Raw genomic sequence first — 24,871 nt, forward strand, 5'->3', positions numbered from 1 at the left:
ACCGTGGTGCCCGACCATTGCATATCATGTTCCCCTCGCACCTCGGCCAGGGTCTCGGGTGACAGAGATGTTGAGAGCCATCGATTTATCCTTATTAATTTTGAACCCTGAGGCGAGCGCAAAACTATGGAGCTCTATAAAAAGTGCACGCAGCGATTGGATAGGCTCGGTAATGGAGAGCAGAATATCGTCCGCATAGAGGCTAATTTTGTAGGTATCACCTTCAAACTTAATGCCTTTAAGGAGAGCGTGCGGTCTAACCCTCTGTGCCAATGGTTCCATGTAGAGGGCAAATAGGATCGGGGACAGGGGGCATCCCTGCCTGGTCCCCCTGCCAATCGGGAAGCTAGGGGAGGTATGACTATTAACGCGTACCGTAGCGTTGGGATGTCTGTAGCAGTTTAAAATGCGGGTGCAGAGAATGTCCCCGAGACCAAAACGCTGTAGGACCTGCTCTAAGTAGGGCCAGTACACCCTGTTGAATGCTTTTTCAGCATCGAGGGTGAGAAGCATGCAGTCTGGTCGTGTGCGGGACCGTGCCTCAATGAGGTGTAGGACCCTTCTGGTATTGTCGCTGGTCTGTCGCTGGGGTATAAAGCCCGCCTGGTCCGGTTCCACGAGTTGCTGCATGTATGGCTCGAGCCGGCTAGCCAGGATGCCTGTATAGATCTTGAAGTCAATATTCAATAGTGAGATCGGCCGGTATGAACTGCAGCGGGTCTTATCCCTACCGGGCTTCGGTATGACCGAGATAGATGCCTCTAAGAGTTCTGCGGGAATCGCCCCAGGTTGGTCAAAGGTGGTAAAAAGATCCCGCAGGAGGGGGGCTATTTGATGGCAGAATGCTTTGTAAAAGGACGCTGGGTACCCGTCGGGTCCGGGGAATTTCCCCAGCTTCAGGCGGGAGATTGCAGACACCACCTCCTCCAAGCCTATGGGCCTGTCCAGGAAGTCTGCTTGGGCTGTGTTTAAGGACGGAAGACTCGCTTCCTGTAGGTACGTCTGACCTGCCTGTAGGTCGAGAGTGTCGCCGGCATAAAGGGACTGATGAAAAGCCCCGAAGGACTCTGCTATGTCAGCATCTTCCGAGACCAGGCTGCCCCCATCTGTCCGTATGGCCTGCACTCCCTGTCTCTGGCGTTGTTCCCGCAGTTTGTTCGCCTGTAGCCGTCCGCAGCGGTCTCCCCCTGTGTAATACGCTTGCCGAAGACGAAGAGCCGCATATTCTGCCGCATCTTGGTCTAGGGCGGCCAGCATTTTCCTTTCGATGCATATCCGACACCAGGCCCGCGTCGCCCCCGTACGTTGGTGCATCTGCTCCAGTTCCGCCACCCTTTGCATGAGCTCAGCCCTTTTCTGCTCTCGGTCTTTGTTGTTGGCTGTGGCCACAGAGATAAACTCGCCTCGTAGGACCGCTTTAAGGGCAGCCCATTAAGTAGCCCGTGTGGTGTCGGTGTTATTATTGTGTGTCAGGAATAGGGTAATAGCGGCTTTAATCCTCTCCACCGTTGTGGGGGTATGGAGAAGGGACTCCCTGAGGCGCCAGTGCCGTCGCGGAGTCGGTGCTGCTGGTAGGTGGAAGGTAGCCACCACTGTTGAGTGGTCAGATAGCGAGGCTGGTAGTATATCCACATCTTGGGCCTGCGATACTAGCTGGGTCGCGCAGACAAAATAGTCCAGCCTGGCATAGGATTTGTGGGCCCCAGAGTGATAGGTGTAGGCAGTGCTGTGTGGATGGAAATGACTTCAGAGGTCAGTAAGGCCTAGTTCCCGGAGGTATGCGTGTCCAGCTTTGGAAAGGGCCCCCACCTGTCCCGTTCTTTGGCAGGAGCGGTCCTCTATGTTATGGAAAACTAAGTTGAGGTCCCCCCCCAATCAGTAAGTGCAGTTCAGTGTTGGCTGTAGCTGCTGCTAATGCCGTTTGGAGGAATGTTTCCTGCCCTTCGTTGGGTGAGTAGACCGAGCCCACTAGGAGTTTTATTCCTGCTATTAGGAAGCGGTATACCAACAGTCGCCCCTCAGCTCTGCCTCATTTTGAAGAACCCTGCCCTTAAATGATTTGGACACCAATATCACCACCCCGGCTACATTTTTGGGAGAGGATGAGAAAAGCTGTATGGGAAAGGCCCGGGATTTCATTTTGTGGTGATCCCTGGGCAAGAGGTGCGTCTCTTGAAGGAGGCAGATGTCGGCTGCGGAGTGTTCCAGTTGGGACAAGATTGCTCGGCGCGTGCTGGGATTGTTGAGCCCTCGTACATTAAGGGAGAGAACTGTGAGTCTAGTGTGTGTCATCATTTGTCAGGATAGTGCCAGTAGCTCTAGGTTGCGTGCTAAGAGGCTTACAGAAGAAAAGGAATAAGGAAAAACAAAAACGGTGGACAGGGGGAACTTCCCCAGACAACCCCCCCAACCCCAAAACTGCAACCCCCCGTCGATCCTTCCCCCCCCTTCCCAACCCCCTCCTACCCCAACTGGACCCCCCCCCCATCTCTCCTCCCCCCCTCCCCTACCCCAACATGGCGACTCCAGAACCCCAATGAAAGAACTTAGTCCCAGTCCTGCCCTCATGAAGTGCAGGGCTGTGGCGAGTTACCTGTGTGGACGTCCAGCCACTTCGCCTCCCTGGCTCCCCCTCCCTCCCCCGGAACGTTTTAATGATTTATGCTAATGCGTACTCCCCCGGAGTTCAATCATTCTGAAGATGTGGTGTCTTTTGCCACCTCGTGGATGGCATTGGCTCTCTCTGTCTGGATAGTGTGTGAGTCAGGCTTCGAGTTCTCTACAGGTGAGCGCCGTCTCGCAACTTGCTGCCATCCATCTCTGGGTGGACGTCTGGGTGTTTTCGGTGGTGCATCCCCCTCGTCCTGCGCTATGCCGAGCACTGTGCATGTCTCTTTGAGCGAGCGGAGTTGGTGCAGGGTGCTGTTCCACCTAAAAATCAGTCGAAAGGGGTCTCCCCAGGCATACGGGGTCTCTTTGCTTCTTAAAAAGTCTGTTGTAGGTTTGAAGGCCTTACGTTTTTGGAGCGTAATTGCTGAGAGGTCCTGGAATAAGGCCACCGGGTGACCCAGGAACCGCAGGGGCTGTTGTCGCCTTGCTTCCTTGAGGATGCGCTCTTTAAGAGGGTAGTCCGGTAGGAAGGCTAGAATGTCCGGGGGCGGCGCGGGCGCCCGTCTCGCCAGCCCCGCCCTGTGGGCTCTGTCAATCCTGATTGAAAAGTCCGCCGGTTCTCCTAGGATATCCCGGAATAGGGCCTGCAAGTACGCCTCAATGTCTGTGCCCTCTTCTTTAGATCGGACCCCACGGACCCGGATGTTGTTCCGCCGGGACCTATTCTCCAAGTCCTCGTTGTGGGCTTGTAGGTCCAGTTGTTGTTCTTTCAGGCGTATTACATCCTGCTGTAGTTGTTCCACTTCTTCATCCCGTGCTCGCCCCGTGTCTTCGATTTTGAACACCCGTTCCCCGAGGCCATCCACCTCCCTCCTAATCTCTCACACCTCCCCCGCAACTTCCTGCTTCAGGGTGTTAAAGTCCTCCCGGAGGGAGTTGAAGAGAGATTCCATGAAGGACCTGGTAATGGGCACCTCTCCCTCTTCTGGATCACGTTGAGGTTTGGATGTGCCCGGGGACGACTGGCTCCTGTCCCCTTTGGTTTGGGTTTTGCTCAGCATTTCGGGGAGGGTGCGATCCCCTTTCTTTCTCTGGCCCGCCATTGCGTGCCAGCTGTTAGCGTGTTTGACGCCTCGTCCTTTGCGTTCTCTTCGCAGGCCCCTTGGGCGGCGTCCGCTGCTGCGCTTGCTTCCTACCACACGGGTGGGGGGCCCTCTGCGCTGCAAGTCACCGCACCCCGCGGCCCCCGGCTCCTCCCGTGTAGGGCTCTCTGTGGGCGCGATCTCCGCCCTGTGGCTCCCAGGGATTATGCCTTTTAATTGGTGAAGGCCGGAGACTCGTGCGTGACGGCCAGTTCCACTGCACTCCTCCTCGATCTGACAATGGGGCCACCTCGTCCCCGGGGCGCTCCTGTGTACACGCCACGTGGTCCTGGGGCCTCTAGTACCTCTGTTGGACCTCGACCTCCGCCACCTCTTGATCCGGATCCCGCGCCACTCCGGCTGCAGATGAGTCGGTGGGGTGTGCGTTGGGTGTCAGTCCTTCATTGGGTGTCTCCCATTGTCCACAAGGTTCACACTGGAGCCCGGGCCTACTAGGTCCGAGGCCTCCGGTTCCGTTTCGGCCTGCGCGGCTTCACTCTGCCCCCGAATGTGCCGGCACCTGCTGGGATGGGCAACCGGGCCTCGCCCGTGTCCTCTATTGTCTCCTTCAGGTCTCTCCTGGTACCAGCGCTTGAGGCTGGGTCAACTAGACTAGGTCCGGGCTCCTCCAGCTGCAGGCCGCATCCCCGGTCTCAATTGCACCTTCTAGGCGGTCGGGTGTCCGCGATTGTGAGTGCGCTGTCTGTAGCGCCTCCGGTGCTTCGTGTGCCCTAGCTGCCAGCCCCCGGGGTCGGACCCCTCCTCCACGGGCTCTCCTCCCTGCTCCTCACCTCGTCAGGTGCTCAAGGTCCGAGGGCCCCCCGGCGCGGCCAGCGGTAGTCCGGCACTCTCCTTCCCCCGATTGATGGGCCCTCGGTGCGACCCTCGGATCCGGGCCTCCCGTCCCTGTCCTCCAGGTCTCTCCCCTCACCGGGTAGTTGGGGCCATCCGCTGCTCTGCCGGCGGTCTTTCAGCTCCTCCCTGGCGTCCGGGGGCCTGTCTGCCACTGAGTGCTGCGCCAGCCGACCAGGGCCCAGGCCGCACTAGGCCGCGACCTCAGCCTCGATTTTGGCGCCGCCGCTTTCCACGCACCCCTCAGGCCCCGAGTCTCTTGCTTCTGGCCGCCGCTCCCGGGAAAGCAGCAGGCCGTCGTGACTGGTAGACGACTCTGCCGGAGTTTGTATCGCACTCCGGGCTCGTCTTTGATGCCGTAGCTGCTGGGGCTCACTCTGTGCGTGGATGATTCCCGGGTCCCGCGCGCCGTGATGTGCCCTGGCTCCCGTCCGGTCCGGGCAGCCTGGCCGCTGCCACCGCTGTGCTCTCGGAGGGCAGGGAGCACCCCCACCATCTCCTGCCCCTTTGTAGGGCTTCGGGGGAGGGGAGAAGTGCTTAGATCACGGTCCGGCGGTCAGTTACGGAGGAGCACTCTGGTTGTGCGACCTCTCACTCCGCCATCTTGGCCACATATTAGTAAATTTAAAATATTTTGTGTTCAGGAAACCTGGGAGGTAGACCGCTCTAACTGTCATCTTGTAGGGTATAAATCATTTGGGATCCCGGCAAGCAAATCCACAGCCGGAAGAGCAAGGGGAGGTCTCCTAGTACTTGCAGATTTATGTATAGAAGGGAGGTGGGTCGATCTGAAATGGAATTCAGAAAACATGATGGGCCTTGGTCTCAGAATTAGGGGTCTCCACATAATTTTGGTGAACTTTTACAACGCGGGAGGTCAGAAAGCAAAAGAGCTAGAGGACAGATTAAGTGGCCTAAGTGAGCAGAAGCAGGGGCCATTAACACCCATGCTTTTAATTGTGGGGGATTTTAACTGTCACTTGTGCCCCAATTTACTACCCATCAAGGAAGATTGGACCTCCTGTAGCTCAGAGGAGGGTCCACACTTTTAGCATACGCCGGAGGGCAGGGAGTTGACTCGGGTGATGAAAACCCACAACCTGGAACACCCAATAGATTTATTGGTGGTTAATCCAAACAAATTGGTCACCCCGACCTTCAAAGGAAAGGACTGTAGTTACTTTATTGATTTTATCCTAGTGTCCCAACAGCTTAAGATGAGATTACGGGGCTTCTCAATTGAAATGAGTTGTTTCAGTGACCACAACCCCATAACACTGTCGCTAGCAGATCCAACCCCAAATAAAACCAAGAAAAAGGGGAGTGAGGCAAATTTAGAAAAGGCCACTGATCATGGCAAGCGACTAAAATGGACCAGAATCAATGGAGAAAATTTTTACAGGTCACTAGTAGCAGAGGGTAAACATCTTTTGGAGGACTGCTTAGATTTATCAATGGAAGGGACACACCTAGTGGAGTTATTTGAAGGATTACGTCGGCTAATTGGTGGCCTTTTAAAAATACCAGGACCGCGTAAGCCCAAAAATGACCTTAGATGGTTTGATAAGGCATGTTCCCTTGCACAGAAGAAGCTCAGAGGTGCCCTAAGACTCACCCCAAGAGACAAATACAGGGTCATGCAGTGCAGGATAAATTATAAGAGGGCAGCTAAGCAAAGAAAGTGCGTTCTCCGAACTCAAAGTTGGGAGAACCTAAGAGAAGCCTCCGAAAAGAAAGACATGACCAGTTTTTGGAAAATAATTAACAATCTCTGTTTTCATAATGCATCTAATAATCAGATAGGTTCTAATGTCATTCCAGAACAGTGGGTGGAGCATTTTAGAGGGCTGTATAATCGGGGGAACAGCGAGCAGCTGCACAACGCTGTGCAGCCGCACAACGGTGAAGGGAGGGAGGTATGGAATGCTAAAATTGAATTTACCTTAGAAGAGATTACCGCTGGAATCATGGGTCTTACCAGAAATAAAGCACCAGGCCCAGATGGGATCCCTCCGGACCTCTTCTTAAGTAAGGTAGACTTATGGGCACCAATCCTAACAAGAATAATAAACGCCGCTATAGCTACAGGACCCCCCCGATCATGGCCAACGGCCACCATAGTGCCCATTTTCAAAAAGGGGAACAGGGATTGTCCCCAGTGTTACCGCCCAATTTCCTTGATAGATGTTACAGCTAAAGTCCTGACACGTGCTGTTCTAAATCGCCTGATGGATTGGGCTGAGGACCAGCACGTTATCACTGATGTCCAATATGGATTTAGGGCAAGTAGATCCACCACAGATCAATGTCTAAATTTATACTTACTGGTGGCAAAATATACTATCACTAACAATGAAGTGGTCTGTCTGGCCTTTATGGACTTCACCGCAGCATTTGACTGCGTTAATAGGGAGAAGCTAAGGGCTCTAATGAGTAATTTTGGGGCAGACCAATAACTTATAAAGATCATGAAAGCCCTGCATTGGAACACCTCGGCCAAAGTAAGGTACAACAGGGAGGGGGGATGCACTGAGTCCTTTATCTGCACCAGTGGTGTGCCACAGGGGTGCATTCTGGCCCCATTTTTGTTCTCTTTATACATAAATGGTTTAGAACAAGCCCTACTATGTCTAAATGTGGACTCAATGAGAGTAGGAAGTAGAGCAATCCCGGTTCTGCTTTACGCAGACGACGCGGTCTTGTTGGCACGCACCCCACTGGGCCTACAGAGATTGATAAATGGCTTTGTGGATTTTATGAATAACTTAGATTTGTCTGCCAACTTGACCAAGTCGTATGTACTGGAAACAGGGAGTAAATTAAGGAAAAGCTATAACTATAAAATAGGCGCCCATAAACTAGAGAAGGTACAGACCTTCTCGTATTTGGGAATTTTATTTGATGGGCACTTAAGTTTTAAAGCTCTAATGGAAGAACGTTGTAATAAGCTAGCATCCAGCACAGGGGCAATCATGAACTTTGGTAGTAGGCTCGGACGCTGGTCTCCAGACCAAATGATGAGTTTATATAACTCAATTTGTTACGCCAAAGCGGCGTACGGGGCGGAACTCTGGGGGTTTGCTGAGGTAGAGGAGAACAAATTCATGAGAAGACTCCGCCAGGTCCCACAGTGTGTTCCCTCCCACATTGCTCACGAAGAACTGGGTGCGGCTCTCCATATAGAGGACAAGGTTCAGGTCAGACCCCTGTGAGTTTGGCTAAAAATCTGGAATAATCCTGAAGCAGAACTAACGAGACAAATAATTATGGATTGTCTAGGTAGGGACAGGGGAATGAACATTCCATGGCTAAATTACCTGAAGGCCGCTTTTGAAGCGATTGGTCGTAAAGATCTCTTCTCAAACCCGGATGAAATCACAGGTGGGGATAAGATTAATGTAAAGAAGGGTTTTTTTATGTATAAAGCCTCTTCTAGAGAAGAGAGAGACTGGAACAAAAAGTCGGTCAAAGCTTATGGGCTGGTGAGGTCAAGTGAAGGGATAGAACCATACCTGGCCCTCATACACAATGCCCAGGACAGATTTTTAATAACGCGTTTTAGGCTCAATCTTTTACATTATTTATTAGCTGATCCGGCAGGTTTTAGTAGTGCAACTGAGCCAATGGGTCCCTGCGGCTGCGATCAACGATCTCCGCAGGACACCCTTCATTTTGTATTATTGTGCCCTTTTTATTCACTACCCAGGTGCCGTTTTTTAGGTCTCGCGCCTAGCGTTGCACTGCGTAGCAGTGCTTCGTGCAGCGCGAGGCATTTTGTAAACGAAAAACGGGGTTTCAGCTGTCACTTTGGACTGTGAAACGCTTGTGTGTGTGCTTTTTTGTATAGTGTTACCCCATTGGCCTTTGCGTGCGTCTTATTGTAAAAGACTGCACGCAATTGGCCCGAAGCACGCGCATAGCTCCTCCCATGGCCTATTGGTGTCTATTACACGCACCAAGCGCGTAATCTACACCAATAGGCCGTGGGAGGAGCTATGATTGTGCCCACCCAGGCGTGACGTACATGCGCGCCACCTGTTTTTTATTGCAAATGATGGCTTTCACGGCCACGCGGCTTTACGGCCGTGCGGCCAATGCTTGTTGCATCTTGTGCTCGGTGAAATCCGTGCCCGCCATGTTGTGAGAGGACAGAGCTGGGTTGATGGATGGGAGTGACGGCTACTCTTCTCAGTCACATCCGGAGTCTCCCCCTCGGCCGAGCTCGTGACGGTGTCGGCGCTGCATACAGCACAGTGAGTAGTCCGAGCCTTTCACGGGAGAGACAGAGCAGGAGGCGAGCTGCAGAGGACACGGTGCTCCCCGGAGGATTCCTGCAGCCATGCCAGCTGTGATTGTCACCACCAGGTCAGTGTGCCCTAGCAGGGCTTGTGAAAGTAAGCACGCAGCAGCAGAGACACTGTGTATTCACACTGTGTTATTGTTATTTTTTTCTCTGGGAACTTTGCACTCCGATGACGCTGAATGGAGTGTGTTTACATGCTCAAGGCAGGCTGGGCTCACCGATGATTCTACACACAGCAGCAGCTGGCTTTTGTGTGTGCCTCTAGCAGTCCCTTTTCTTTGCCTATTGCTAACCTTACTTTCTTATCCAGAAAGCCAATCTTTTTGGTTGCAAACGGTTCTGTGCCACAAATAAGGTTACCAGTCGTTCATTTGTGCCGATCACCATCTCTCTTACTCCTGATATTTTCTACTACAGATCGTTATCGGGCATGAGATTATCCTATTTTTTTTTACATATTGGCACACGAAAACTACAACTCCCAGAAGACACTCATTTGTTAAAGCAAAGCTCAGTTCTACAAACCTGGTGTTCAGTGCACATACATGCAAAACCTGGCAACTTTGCAGTAAGCCACCAAAATCTCAGAGCCACGGCAACTCGAGCTCCGTGCATGTATGCAGACTGAGGAGGGTGCAGAGCCTGTACTTTGCTCCCACCTGCAGCCCGAGGTATCTTCTCATGTGCTGCTTAAACTCTGTCTTTGTCTGCAGTCCAAGCAATGTGCCCACCACAGGCTGCGTCCAGTAGCAGAGGTCGTTACCAGTTAGCAAAGAACTTCCTGATCAGTGATTGTCAGCAAAGCCCAAAGCTATAATGCAGGGCTCTGGATGCTTTTTGAAATGGGATTTCTCCAGCGTCAAGACGCGCATTGTCTGCTTCAGCCGCCTTACACCTGCTGCCAGGGTGGACGTCACCGGAGAGCCAGTGTGTGCATCACAGCGCTAGATACACAAACACCACCGTCTGGAAAGGAGCCACAATACTGTATTCATAGCTTTTAGGAGCTGGTAGGCTGCTCTGACCCCCTCTTCACCTCGTCTGATCTGATTAAAGGCCCGGGTAGGGCTAGGGGCGTCAGTGTGTCTGTGAGCGGTCTCTCTTTTTACCCTAAGTGCACTGTGTTTCTTCTCGGATTTACAGCGCTTTGAAACTCTAGTTGCATGGCGTGGCATTATAGATTACGTATCGGTTATCCAGCTACAGGAACCACCTGCATTGTACACTGTAATGCCTGTTTGTGTGCGTTACGATCTTTCCTGTGTGTGTACAACCCTTTCGTATGTGTGCACAGTAGGCTTCTAATGCCTGCTTGTATGCATTAGAACGTCCTTTCTGTATGTATAGTCCTCCTGTGTGTGTGTGTGTGTGTGTGTGTGTGTGTGTGTGTGTGTGTGTGTGTGTGTGTGTGTGTGTGTGTGTGTGTGTGTGTGTGTGTGTGTGTGTGTGTGTGTGTGTGTGTGTGTGTGTGTACGTGTGTGTGTACGTGTGTGTGTGTGTGTGTGTGTGTGTGTGTGTGTGCGTGTGTGTGTGTGTGTGTGTACGTGTGTGTAAACCTACCTCTCATGTCTGCCGACGGTTGTCTGTAGACAGTAAATATCGAAAGCCTGCTTGTGTGCACTAGTCTGTATTATTATTGTTCGATTAATCAAAACTTTCTACCCCAGTCCCTGCATAATCAGCAGGGAAGGGAGGTACAAAACGGTTCCAGAGACGCTCTGTATCTTCTCTCAATTCTTTGATTATGCTCGGCACTCTCCTCTGTATGTTCTCTGCACCCCTTCAATGTACCCTGCTTTTTCCTCTCCATCTGTGTATTCTGTGCACCCCATCAATGTACCCTGCCTTCTCCGCCCCCTCTGTGCACCCCATCAATGTACCCTGCTTTTTCCTCTCCATCTGTGCATTCTGTGCACCCCATCAATGTACCCTGCCTTCTCCGCCCCCTCTGTACATTCTCTGCACCCCTTCATGTACCCTGCTTTCTTCTCTCCATCTGTGTATTCTCTGCACCCCATCAATGTACCCCTTCTCCGCCCCCTCTGTACATTCTCTGCACCCCTTCAATGTACCCTGCTTTTTCCTCTCCATCTGTGTATTCTCTGCACCCCACGAATGTACCCTGACTTCTCCGCCTCCTCTGTACTTTCTCTGCACCCCTTCAATGTACCCTGCCTTCTCCTCTCCATCTATGTATTCTCTGCACCCCTTCAATGTACCCTGCCTTCTCCGCCTCCTCTGTATATTCTCTGCACCCCTTCATGTACCCTGCCTTCTCCGCCCCCTCTCTGTATTCTGTGCACCCCATCAATGTACCCTGCCTTCTCTGTATATTCTCTGCACCCCTTCATGTACCCTGCCTTCTCCGCCCCCTCTCTGTATTCTGTGCACCCCATCAATGTACCCTGCCTTCTCCACCCCCTCTGTACATTCTCTGTACCCCTTCATGTACCCTGCTTTCTCCTCTCCATCTGTGTATTCTGTGCACCCCATCAATGTACCCTGCCTTCTCCGCCCCCTCTGTACATTCTCTGCACCCCTTCAATGTACCCTGCTTTCTCCTCTCCATCTATGTATTCTGTGCACTCCATCAATGTACCCTGCCTTCTCCGCCCCTCTGTACATTCTCTGCACCCCTTCAATGTACCCTGCTTTCTTCTCTGCATCTGTGTATTCTGTGCACCCCTTCATGTACCCTGCCTTCTCCGCCCCTCGCTGTATTCTGTGCACCCCATCAATGTACCCTGCCTTCTCTGCCCCCTCTGTATATTCTCTGCACCCCTTCATGTACCCTGTCTTCTCCGACCCCTCTCTGTATTCTGTGCACCCCTTCAATGTACCCTGCCTTCTCTGCCCCCTCTGTATATTCTCTGCACCCCTTCATGTACCCTGCCTTCTCCGCCCCCTCTCTGTATTCTGTGCACCCCATCAATGTACCCTTCCTTCTCCACCCCTCTGTATATTCTCTGCCCCTTCAATGTACCCTACCATGCCAATAGCTCAAACTCTCGCAAACGCCAGACCTATCCCATTGCCAACACACTAGCAGTCATAACATACTAGGGGTCAAATATATTTTCATACTGTCAATAAAGTTACTCTTATCTACCTATTGTAAATATTTTGCAATTACAACATCGTATTTAGTAGTGTGTGGATAACAAAAACAAATGTGTGCTTTTTAAATAACAAAAAAAGTGACTACATTTTTATTGGTGTTTTAAATGCATTATAATAGATACTAAACACTAGCCAACACAAACTCCCTTTAATAGGCCTTCAACTACAGTACAACTGTAAACTGCTGTAATTGGTAAAACAAAATCTTTAATAGGACACTTTGCAAAATATTACTTAGCTCCATATTCACAAAAGCTACTTACACCTACCAGCTGCGAGACCTATTGGCTATGCCAATGCTTGTTAGTAGATTTGCTGACGAACAACAAATTTAAACAGGCTAAGGTGGCCCTTTTATATTGGCAAATGGCACAAGACCCCCTGACTCTACTCTCCATTACGAGTTTTTTAAGATTAGCAGTCAAGTTAAGGGAGACGAGCGATCTGCTGAAAGGAATAACTAAGGAAAATATGCTCAAAATGTGGGGAGGGGATCAGAATCAAATGGACTGTAAACAGATCAGTTTGTGAAATCTTTTTGAAATGTGTATATATGATATTGTTTTAAATTGTAGTTTTATGGTGTTTTCTAATGCCGAATAAAGTTTCTTTGATTGATTGATATTACGCAGACCTTACGCTGATCGACGATGCAGAGAATATTGTGTGCTATACGTCTAGGGTGGCCATAATTTTAAAGCAGAAAACCGGGACATTCCCTAAAAAAAGACTACAATTTTACTTCAACCCAGCACGCAGAATGACAGTGCGACTTAGCAGAGAATTCCAGAAGAGGCGCAGGAAGAACACACATAAATGCATTTTTTAAAGCCAGTATCATGCATGGTCATTAAATTGCTTTCTTAGAACAGCTGCTAACTATACCTGTTTTGCAAAACATAAAAAGATACCTCCCGCCTACCTTCACTTAAAACCGGGACAGGTGCTTAATTTCCTGAAATATGCCGGGATACCTGGTGAAAAACCTGGTCTGTCCGGGCAAACCCAGGATGCCTCGTCCCAATGAATACACCGCGCACCTGCCAGGGGCCGAAAACAGAAACATTGTGCTGAATCGGAGGGCGGCTTGTGGAGCTGGAGTACGGCAGAAAGGAAGAGTCGCCCCAACACACACACGAAGAAACGCAGCAGCTGACCCTGTCATTCCAAAGCAGGGTCAACCTGTTAAACTGCAAAGTCGTCCTCTTAAAGGCACTACAAATAAGTGAAGACCTAACTCCCCGCCCCCGCCTTTCGTATCTAAAATATCTGAGATTGGGAGTAAATAACTGTGCTGTCGTCATCGGCAAACCGGTGTGCATGCCGAGTTTGATTTTGTAGACATATATAAACCCGGTTCAGGCTCCATGAACCCCCATGCCGGGGTTCTAGGGTGCGACAAATACGTCCTCTACATCACCTCCCCAGCGCCTACATCCTAAATAAGCATGACCAAGGGCATCCGGCGGTCGAACTGGTGGTTTAAACATGATTGCAGGGGCATTGTCGGCTGTGGTAGGTAATCTACTTCCAGTTTTCAATCTGTTATTTGCTTTCCAAGTTATAAATCGTGGCCTACAAGTTCTCCAATACAAGTAAAACCAAACATTGTCAAACCGTGTGTGTGTGTGTGTGTGTGTGTGTGTGTGTGTGTGTGTGTGTGTGTGTGTGTGTGTGTGTGTGTGTGTGTGTGTGTGTGTGTGTGTGTGTGTGTGTGTGTGTGTGTGTGTGTGTGTGTGTGTGTGTGTGTGTGTGTGTGTGTGTGTGTGTGTGTGTGTCTCTCTGTGTGTGTGTGTGTGTGTGGCTCTGTGTGTATGTGGCTCTGTGTGTGTGTGTGTGTGGCTCTGTGTGTATGTGGCTCTGTGTGTGTGTGGCTCTGTGTGTGTGTGTGGCTCTGTGTGTGTGTGTATGTGGCTCTGTGTGTGTGTGTGTGGCTCTGTGTGTGTGTGTATGTGGCTCTGTGTGTGTGTGTATGTGGCTCTGTGTGTGTGGCTCTGTGTGTGTGTGTGTGTGGCTCAGTTTACGTGGGCAATTATTTTCTTTTTCTTAGCCGTAGTATGCAAATATGAATCAGGTGTAAAATCTCAGTTTTTGCATGATCCGCTTTCGGCCTGCAGCGGACTATAAAATGAATGAATTGCACGCTGCATTTTTGCAGTGATCCATTGACTGCCACAAAATTACTGCCCAGGCATGCCAACTTGCAGATACATTTCACAATGGGGGGAGGTAGTTTGGGGGGAGGATCTTATAGGAGCTGTGTCTATGAACGTACAAAATCATAAGCCTATTGCGTTTACGAGGCATGAGGGCACAAGGTCATGAAGAGGGGTCGGGCTTTGGACTGAGATCTGACCCCCAACAACCTCAACATCCTCCCCCCCCCCCACCCCCCTCAAAAACAAAATCTTCTGAAGCTACCACCAATGCCCTGGGGAGTATGTAAAAAAAATAAAAAAATACCCATTTATTTATTTATTTATAGAGTTTTATATAGCGCGAACAAGATGCCGAAGGATATCAGAGCACTTTACAAAAAGGATGGAAGGAGGGTAACACATACAATACCGACATTAAGTAGGAATAAAAGCAAGAATAATCACATAATTTGATGAATTCAAAGCCTCAGTTGGACCATCTATTTTACTGGTAGAATAATGAATGTTGCCAATAGTCAGAGACCAGACATTACATTGTGTGCCTAGAGCCTTTTACTCAAAATCCAGGGTCCCTTTTTTGCGGCCTCTTCGCAGATTAAGTATTTCCAGCAACAGATAACAAGACAAAGTTCAAGAAAAGCACAACTGTTATACAAGGTCTGTTGTAAACACAATATTTAAGAAATACTCACATAGTCATGGGGAGCCTGGTCCTGCAAGTGGCAACCCATTCACCTTGCCACTAGATTCCAGATTGCATCAAGAAACGCAGCAGATCCCACCCTCCAGATATGAGCTGGAAACCCACATCCCACAACCCACACGTACAGTATGAGAGACTGCAGTGTGAGAGACAGAATTGTGTGTACGAAAGACAGCAGTGTGTGAGAAACATCAGTGTGTGTGAGAGAGACAACAGTGTGAGAGAAACATCAGTGTGTGTGAGAGAGACAACAGTGTGAGAGAAACATCAGTGTGTGTGAGAGAGACAACAGTGTGAGAGAAAGCAGTGTGTGTGTTCTAGGGAGAGCATGGTGTGTGAGAGAGACAGCAGTGTGTGAGAGATAGCAGTGTGAGAGACCTTTTATTTATGTTTTTGAAACATAAATAAAACGCATCATTATTTACAATGTCAATAGCACAAACTTGTGTAATAGCTCAGCTCGTCATCAGCACAGCGCCACCGTGCTGCATGACGAGCTGAGCTCGTCATCAGCACGCAAGCGGATAACAACTTAGCACCCTGCTAAGAGTAGAGCACTGGCCATAGAGTGTAGCTGAGGTCAAACAAGCCTCTTTCTAATATTACAGTAGTCACACGACGTTCCTCTCCCCGCATTGACAGGTAACACCTTTTATGTCATACAGTTGACGTCAGCGCTGCGCCTGATTGGGTGCAAATACCTGAACGAGACTATCACAATAATTGGGAGACTCGTCGACAATCGAAGTTCCTTTTTAAATAATGAATGCCAAATGGAGAAAAAAGGCGAATAAAGCAGGTTTACTTCCATCAATTTAAACCTAAATTTGGAGCAAATTTATATATTTTGGATTACCCATAAATTCCTATTAGTATCCCTTCGGAAGCTGCAACAGTCATAGCTTCTCAAACATATTCACAGTCTAATCACTTGACTGCACTATTTAAGCATGTGGAAATGCTTACCAAAAATGCATTGATCTACAGGATTCGATATTCCCAGCCTACACCATCAGTTTCCTGACTAAGCCTCCACTCCACTGTTTTTCTTTTCACGTTTCAGATTCATTCAACTGATGAAATTCGTGACTCCAGTGCCAGTAAATGCTGGTCACTATTGCATTATTGACACTATTCCCCATAATAATGATGCTAGACAAAGGAGGTTGGGGTCTTCGGAGTAATTGGCTGCTGAGGGCCTAATTAGACTCTTCACTGTCAATGAGTGTGATGCAGACCCTGTCCAAAGCCGTCCCTTGAGGGAATTACCATGAACTACTGCTGGACGTTCAGCCGCAGCTCAGCATAGGGCTATAATGGTGCTCAGCTGTGGTAGGCTTGTCGGCAGCAGAACAGCACCTGTCCTACAGTGATAAACACGACAGACCCACACGCTGCCCTGCTGGATCATGCAAGAGCATAACACCAGTGAAAGCAGTAATGCCTTCCTCGTATGAATCATATCCTACAAGGTCATAGGTGAACTCCCCATTTTAATGACGCAAAGTGGGCTGCCATTAATATTAGGCACGGGCCAGCACTCACGTGGCAGCGCAAACCATGAAAGACATACAGTCAATGCAGATGTAATAGGTATCTGAAATGCCACTTTTCCATAATGTGGACATTCTTCATGTACCGAGCATGACTTTTGGTGCATTGTGAGTATGTCATCCATCGAGTTCACTGCCGCGGAGCTGCCATGCCTGTTTGACTGCCCTTAGCTACTGGCATGTTGCAATGTCCCCTAGTCCACGTAGTATAACAATTAGAAGTTTGTTTTTGCTGTGATCTTCACTTGTAATTGTGTGCCCATGACATCTGTGCAATCTGCCATGTTTATGTGTAGTGTACTGCACAGTTATATTCGTCACAAGAGGTCTGGTGTATGTTCCTTCCTCTAACTAACTCACTCTCACTAACTCACTCTCACTAACTTACTCTCTCACTAACTAACTATCTCACTCCCTCTCACTATCTAACTCACTTCAAAAACACTCATTCTAACTATCTCTCTCTCACGGACTTTCTCTCTCCAAACTAACTCTCTCTCTCTCAATAACTAACTCTCTAACTATCTCTCTCACTAAATAACTCTCTCTCACTGAATAACTTTCTTTCTCTCTCACTAACTCACTCTCTCACTAACCCACTAACTCTCTCACTGTCTCGCTAACTAACTAAATCTATCTTTAACAAACTAACTCGCTACCTATCTCACTAACTGTTACACAGATACTATTTCCCAAGCTTCAGCCTCCTGTTATTTATGCCCCCCCATTAAAAAAACCCCATAACAAGCAAGCATTGGCACACGCAGAAACAAGTTGCCAGCATTTAAAAAACATTAGATCAAGACATTATTTATAGGTAATGCAAGAGTTGTAAGCATTTGTTCCTCCATTCCCAAATTGTTCTATTCCAATCCCATCAATGGGTAATTTTTACTTTAGATATTACAATACCAGTTGATTGATGTGAGAACATTTCTTTTTATTAGTGTTCACTCAGGATTGCATTCTTTCATGCTCACTTTTCATTTGTCCACTAAGCAGTTGATTCACATGGCATAGGACAGAACAGCCTGGGATTGGAATAGAACAATTTGAGAATGGAGGAATAAATGCTTTCATCTCTTGCATAACTTTGATTCAAAGGCTGGAGAGGTCCAGAGCCTTAAGCTAACTTTCCTCCACACAACAACGGATTAGGGATTAGGGATTTATATCCAGGCTAGGGTTTCCTGGACCTTTCTTATTTCTTTACTCATTATTTATAGGTAATACTTTTTTAATATAGTCTTTCACTTGTACGTAATGCTTTCTTGGTCATATATAAGGTAGCAAAAATGCTTTAAACACTTCTTTATTATAACTTTACAGCATTCTATAAACTAATGTACAGCACAGCTTAAAAACATAGGCAAAGTCAATATCTCTGGCTAAACACTTATAAGGTCCCAAAGGCGAGACCTATTGGCTATGCCAATGCTTGTTGAAAGGATGGTTTTGCCCTGTCAAAAAGGATTTATTTGACATGTTGAATTGTCAATTTAATACTGCAATGCCAGGCTACAATGGTAAGTTAAGTATGCCAGGCAAGTGTATACCAATTTCAACATGCTAAAAGAGGGTCGTACAAATACTTTACTACTGTTTAGCAAGAGTAAAGTGTACAGAGTTCTATGGCCACCCAACATAGGGCACGCCAAAAAAGGCAAAACATCCAGGGTGACTCTGCTGAAGGGGCAAATTTCCACAATGTTTGTTTTCCTTATTGAAGATAGACCTACTAACCTGTGATTAGTGGTGCCGTCTAGGGTGCACAGTGAGAAATCAAGGTCAAAAAACGAAAACTAAGCATGCATTTTTGATGCCACTTCCTTGAGCTTCCAGTAGACAATGCTGCTGGCATAGTTATATTTTATCAAAAGTAAATTTACCCATACTTTTATTTCGATTCAGAATATATGCACTGCATACCCATTCACATTTATTATGTTCTCTGTCAAATTGGTGATATTTTTATCTGCACAATACCTTATCGATTGAGAGGGTGCCATACACATTTACCTTTCAACTTTCGTCAGTAAATCTTGGATCTTCCTGTAGAACTGAAAGATTGAGCACAGAAGACGAATTTCGAAACAGCGGATTAATTAAGCTTTTAATATTAATTCTGTCTGATTTTGACTTTAATGTAAAAAGCAATGCAAGTTAACCCTTGAATAAATGGCTGCAGGTTATCAATGCCCCTTTATATCGACAATCTCCAGTATCGAATTTGATGTGCACTGAAATAGAGATTGATCAGTAATGTAAGTCGGTAAATAATCAATATACCTCCCACGAAGCACCTTTTACAGTGAATTATGTCACTTGTAAAAACTGTAAAATGGTTCTTTGTGTGAGTGATCTTCAAGCCAGTGACCTTTTGTCAACCAGGTTTGTTCAGGATTAACCATGGCATCATTTTTACATTGATGTTGCGCCAACTACTAAATAATGTAGCCGGGAAATTGTGTAGGCATGCAGTTTATTTAGGTTTAAAAAGTTTCAGTAATGAAATTAACAGTTTGAGCTCGAATAATGAGAAAGTATTTTAGGAGGACAATGCCTAAACTTTTTTGCACAGTTCACTTCAAGTTGTTTGGCAATGGTGCTTGTATTATTCATCGCACATATTGTATTTCCTTATAACTTCCAGGGGAAACAGGCGTTCAATATCACAATAAATCAAGGGGATGACTCCTTACCTGTGCTGCAGAACTCGGGAATGAGCGTTCAGGAAGGAGTGAGGAAAACTATCACAGAGTTTCAGCTGAAAGCAACTGATGCAGACACACAGGTAAGGCTAGTCATACACAAATCGGTTTTATCACCAAGGCTGTGTATCTAGGTTTTGGAGGGAATGGATTATCAGTTATTTTCTTTTGATCCTCAAGCAGTCAGTGGTTACTGGGCTGTGTTTGAGGGTTATTGTTTACCACTGATGCTCAAGGGTCACATGCACTGTCTCATTTCATTTAAATAACAATGTGGCACTCGATGGGCACTTTAGAGCGGAGGGGATCTTTTTTGGTCTCGCGACCTGCGGTGCACTGCGTAGCAGTGCTCACGCAAGTCGCGTGAGCTATAGTAATAAAAAAACGGGGATTGTGAGCTGACCTAGGAATCGCACACGCTCGTGCATGTGCGTTTCCTTTTCAGCTCCCTAATTGGCCTTTGCGTGCGTCTTATTGTAAAAGACTGCACACAATTGACCCGAAGCACGCGCATAGCTCTTCCCATGGCCTATTGGTGTCTATTACGCGCACCAAGCCCGTAATCGACACCAATAGGCCGTGGGAGGAGCTATGATTGTGCCCACACAGGCGTGACGTGCGCGCCACTTGTTTTAGACGGGAGTCCTTGACCGGTAGGTATTTGACTAATGTACTTGCAGGTCTATTCTATGTGTTTGGAAATAAAGCTTGTGTGTGTTTTTATTTTTAACATTTTGGACATTTACTGCTCTCACTGTCTGCTTTCTAGCTCGCAGATAGAGCGGCCACGCAATTCCTTGAGTAAGCGCCCGTTTTCCGCTACATATCTCTGGTTTTAAAAAGAATTACCGGGTAACAGAAAAACAGCGGTAAATCTATTGCACTCACCCAACAGGGGGGTACTTTTGTGCCGGTACCTGTACTTTACATTCCGGGACAATAACACTGCAAATTAGAAATATGATACATATTCATCAACACTCAGCCCGGTGAGATTGAACAACCAATGAATAATTGACTCCCAGACAGGCATAAAATATTTAGTCGCTGCTACAACTTTGATCGAAGCACCAGAGCACAACAACTGCCCAAAATCGTATTGTTGCGGCACGTGAGAGTCGCGGAGCATGCTGGGCTGTTTGATGGCTAATAATGCACTTAGAATAAAAGGACACAGGGAGGCGGTGCCTGCGGGCCTCCGGGTTCACAGAGTAATAAACAGGTGGTTTTAGAAGGGGTCACCCCCTTTAGCGTGTGTCCCTTTCCTGATATGTCAAACGCATACCAGGCTACCTTACTCGGTACTTTCAATTATTTATCTGAGAAAAACTTCGAGAAGGCCCCCTCTCACCCAGAGTTCCACCACACCCTGACTCTTCGCCATGTCTAGTTTAAACATGGATTTTAATTTGGCTCGGTGTCTCCTCACTTATACAAACAAGATTGGCCAAATTGCTTTTGGGAATGCATAAGACCGGCAAAATGTTGACAACATTTCAGAGAATTTTGTGCAAAATGATTTGTGTAGGCTTACGTGTCCCAAGCCTGAAACAATTCATGTTTCATTCTCACCCTTCTAAAACGTTACTCTTTATTGATAAAATATTCAGCCTTGAATTCATCTAAATTATTATTGGTAGATTCATGATTCTAATCTGCAAGGCTGTAGAGTATGTAAAGTGAGATTTCGTAATTTTGTACATTTATACCAAGAGACTCTTGCAATGTTTCAATTTGGAAAACTCAATTTAGTTGCACAATGGTAGAGGAAATGGCTTCGTTTATGAGAAGTCCAGTTTCCATTATGTTTATCTATTTCTCTAAAGAGACTGCAGTTATATAATTGTCATTGATGACTTGAAAGTGTGTGCGGTTTTATAGGGATGTTCATCACCACTTTAAGGCACCCTCCAAGCAGCATTTCATTTCACTTCTAACATGAGGGTCAGAGGGCCAGGAGACAAATTTCCTTTGCATATCTGTGGTTATAATGTGAATTTTTATCAGTTGATTTACAGATCCATGCTTCTCGTGCGCAGCGCATAGTACAGCTTAACACGCTCTTAAAGCCTGTAAACTTTTCAATAAAAGAAAACTCTAGTTACTGTATGCTTCATCTTTGTATAGTATGTCATCAAAGTCAAAGTAGGTTGTGTTGCCTTAAAAAAAGACTTGTGATAAATAGTTTCTTCCTGTTTAATATAAGTCAGGCCCCTTTCACTTAAAATCGTGCACCTAAGTGCCGTTTAGGAGCACAGGAGGTGTCTTGTGTCAGCGGAAATGACAGACTTCGAATCACAGAATCTTGAGCTGCCTGCAATGGGAACAATTGGAAAGCAATTCCCACTCTCCTACTGAACGAGAAGAAAGACAGCAGTGACCAGAACCAATGTAGGGTGGTGTGAAGAACGCACTGTGTAAGCAAAGGTGAAGAAAATGTAGCAAGTTCATTGAATGTATTTTTGTCTGGTCTTGCCACAATACAGATAGCAGTTTCTACTAGATTTTATGTTGTTCTCATTAGTACAGTGTAAAATGATGTTCATGCATCGTTTTATTTTGTATTATCCGGCTCTTAACCAGCGCTGAAGGGAGGGGTGGGGCAGAGGCATGGGAGGGGGAGCACTCCCTAAGTGCTCATGTGTGTTTGACCGGCCGTCTCAGGCTGACCACAACACACAAGCACACTTAGGTTTCTCCAGTCCGGCTGCTTTAAGCAGCCGGGCTGGAGAAACCCCCACAGGCTCCCTGGCCTGAGCGGAGCATCTTTCTAGCCCGCTCATGCCAATCCCTGCACTGTGCTGCGGCACAGGGATTGGATAGGCGTCTGCCCCAGGGGCTGCTGGGACCCAGGAAGAGGACAGCAGGATTAACAAGACTCGGGAGGCGACCGGCAGCTTCAGGTAAGTTAAAAAACAAAAACATTGATTATTTCTACCGCTCCCAGCGCTCCCCTCCCGTGTTCCCTCCACCTGCCCACCACCTTTTATTTGTGGTGGCCGCCACTGCAGAGTACCACAGTTCGGTCCATCTTCCCTACCCTTGCTCTCTGTTTAAACAAGCATTTGCAATGCACTAGGTCTCGCATTCACGTGAGTTTGAGATATTATTATTATAATTGACAATGCGTTTTATTTATGCTTTAAAACCCAAAACATATATAAAAGGCATTGTCCTTTACAATGCTAACAGCTTAAACTTGCGTGAATGCGAGACCTATTGCATTGCAAATGCTTGTTTACTTTAGTTTGTGCTAAGCATGAAGGAATCCCAAGGTGAATCCTTGTACGTAAAGGAATGGAAGAACAACAAATGGTATCCCACGACAGTCCATGAACCTCTGTAAAATTGCTGACATGGACAGTCAGGGCTGGAAGCGGCCACTACTATGCAGCCATTTCCACAAAAGGCTTAACCACGCATGCATTACAACGCATGCGTGGTTACCACAAAAGCCTTTACCACGCATACCTTTACTACGAGATACGTAGTAGAGGCATGTGTGGTAAAGGGACAAATTAGAAAAGGGAGGCTTGGGGGGTCTCTTCCCCCCCCCCCCCCCAAAAAGAAAACGTAGGGGAAAAAAGGGGGCTGGGGGGGGTCTGCCCCTCCAAAAATAAAAAGTCACGTCGAGAAGTCCCGGCAATCGGCGTCGTTTATGAGGAAACAGAAAGAAACTTCCGGTTTCTCTTTACGATGTAGGACGTCACCATGGAAGATGGAGAGGAGACGACGTGAAGAGGTAAGGGGAATTTTAGTATTATAAACAAAATATATAAAAGGGTTAAAGGCAGGGGTAAATATAAGGATTGGGGACGGGGAGTCACATAAGGGGTATAACCTTTACAAAGAGTATTCCCTTACCAAGCATACATTTACAACGAAAATCGTTGTAAAGGTATGCATGGTAAAGGAATATTCGTAGTAAAGGTTGTGAGTTGAAAAAGCATTCCGTTGTAACGCATGCGTGGAAAAGGCATGTGTTGCAACGGAATGCGTTGTAACAACATACAACCATGTCACCTGTTAGATTGCTGAAACACAGCATGCTGGTTCAGAATAGCTGTGGGCATATTTTGTTATCCATGGAACCTTGGGCACCCCAAACACATTGTCCTTTTCGTTTTAGGCAAGAAATAAACCATTTTCTAGTGCACCATCCGAGTGAACCTAGGTGTGTATTTTTTTTTTTTTACTTTTCAAAGCAAATTACTCGCTGCGGGCAGGCTTCAGAAATAGTAGGGACCAGTGAGGACTAGTCGTCCATTCTAAATGTTGCCCACAACAAAGTCCTCCAGGGTTAGCAGCATTCGTGGGCTCTTATCTCAGAGCTGGCTCTTCACAGTCAAGATTTTCCATTGGTGTGACCAAAGAGGCTGATAGCATCTCTGGATCCGATGGCCTGACCAATTTCAAATAAGCACTGAGAATTGCAATTTATATGTCCAACTTGCAATAGCAGTTTAAGTTCCATGGATGACTTCACCTTGAAATGTTCATATCTTAGTATTGGTTAAGGCTACAAAAGGTTCCAAGATCAAGGATTAATCGGAAAAATATGGGATACACAGTCAATCAAACTACCATGTCACAACTTTTCTTCACACGCATCCAATCCTCCATCTTTAAGGCAGAGGTAAAATGCTTACCATGTTCTCTGTGTTATTCTATTCCAAACCACTCTACAAGGCCAATAAATATGTGCCTAACTATATTGAAGTTCCGTTTAAATTCTATTACCGACACAGAGGCCTGGGTTATGCTTTATTCTCTCTTCGCTTTATTAACAATTTGTCAACAACAGCCATTTTCAAAAGTCAACAATGAAGATCCCAGACGTCCTATGAAACAAAATAAAGTTCATCCTCTAATTCACCACAGGAATCTCTATAGTCCTTTTTCTGGTTCTGGGCTGCCTCTTTCTTCGCGCAGACACGCTCCATTAAAGTCTTCATGGATCCTGTTTTGATCCATAATTTGCTAGGAAGAGAGGAAACCCGTAAGGGACCATTCCGAACCATTGTGTTCATTGCAGATCTCTGACAGCATTAACAATACGAATTATTCAACAGATGGACATGCAAATCTGAGATTCAACGGTACAATCCAATTACATGTAAGAACATTTTCAATCTATGTCAGAACCAGAGGCGAGGATTATGCTAGTTTACAGATTACTTACCACCAACTGTGCCACATCCAATAGAGGCTTGAAATAAAATCTTTTAAAGGTGGAATCTAAGGAACAATCTTCTGCCCATATTATGTCCTCCAACCGCAATCCCAGGCAGAAATCCTTTGAAGCAATTGCCCCTAGCGCTGAATGGTCACCAAATTATTTGGTATCAGTACCTGCCTCTTGCATACCCCATTGTACCCAGTGGGCTATAGTAGGGAACAAACCAGCCTTGTATGGTTTTCTTAAGGCAATTAGGAGTTGTCTTTCATCTGCTGGGCAAACCTCCACTGTCATATCTTCATATGCTTTGAGGCACTGAACCACACACTGCTTTGATACCTCCGTAAAGGGTGGATAGGAGAGTACTCGAGTATTAGACTTGGTCCTTCTACTCACCGTAAATTACACCCTTTCTGGGGAAAACACTCTGCTTGTGAGGTCTAAGGCATGCACGTCTGACACACGCTGGCATGAGACTAGGCACAGGAGCATTGCTAAGTTAACCACTTAATTCCTTTTGGGATAAAAACCTATAGGGG

At 47.2% G+C, this 24,871-nt stretch overlaps 1 protein-coding gene across 1 annotated transcript in view; it reads left to right on the forward strand.

Annotated features, from left to right (window-relative positions):
* FRAS1 (Fraser extracellular matrix complex subunit 1) overlaps positions 1 to 24,871 on the forward strand; it is a 1,313,599-nt gene that overhangs the window by 62,976 nt on the left and 1,225,752 nt on the right. The window contains exon 2 of the mRNA XM_078676362.1: positions 19,096 to 19,236. Coding sequence (XP_078532488.1) covers positions 19,096 to 19,236 — 141 coding nt within the window. The remainder of the gene's footprint in view (positions 1 to 19,095; positions 19,237 to 24,871) is intronic.

The sequence above is a fragment of the Lissotriton helveticus genome, chromosome 2_1, assembly GCF_964261635.1.
Source record: "Lissotriton helveticus chromosome 2_1, aLisHel1.1, whole genome shotgun sequence".
Taxonomy (NCBI): Eukaryota; Metazoa; Chordata; class Amphibia; order Caudata; family Salamandridae; genus Lissotriton; species Lissotriton helveticus.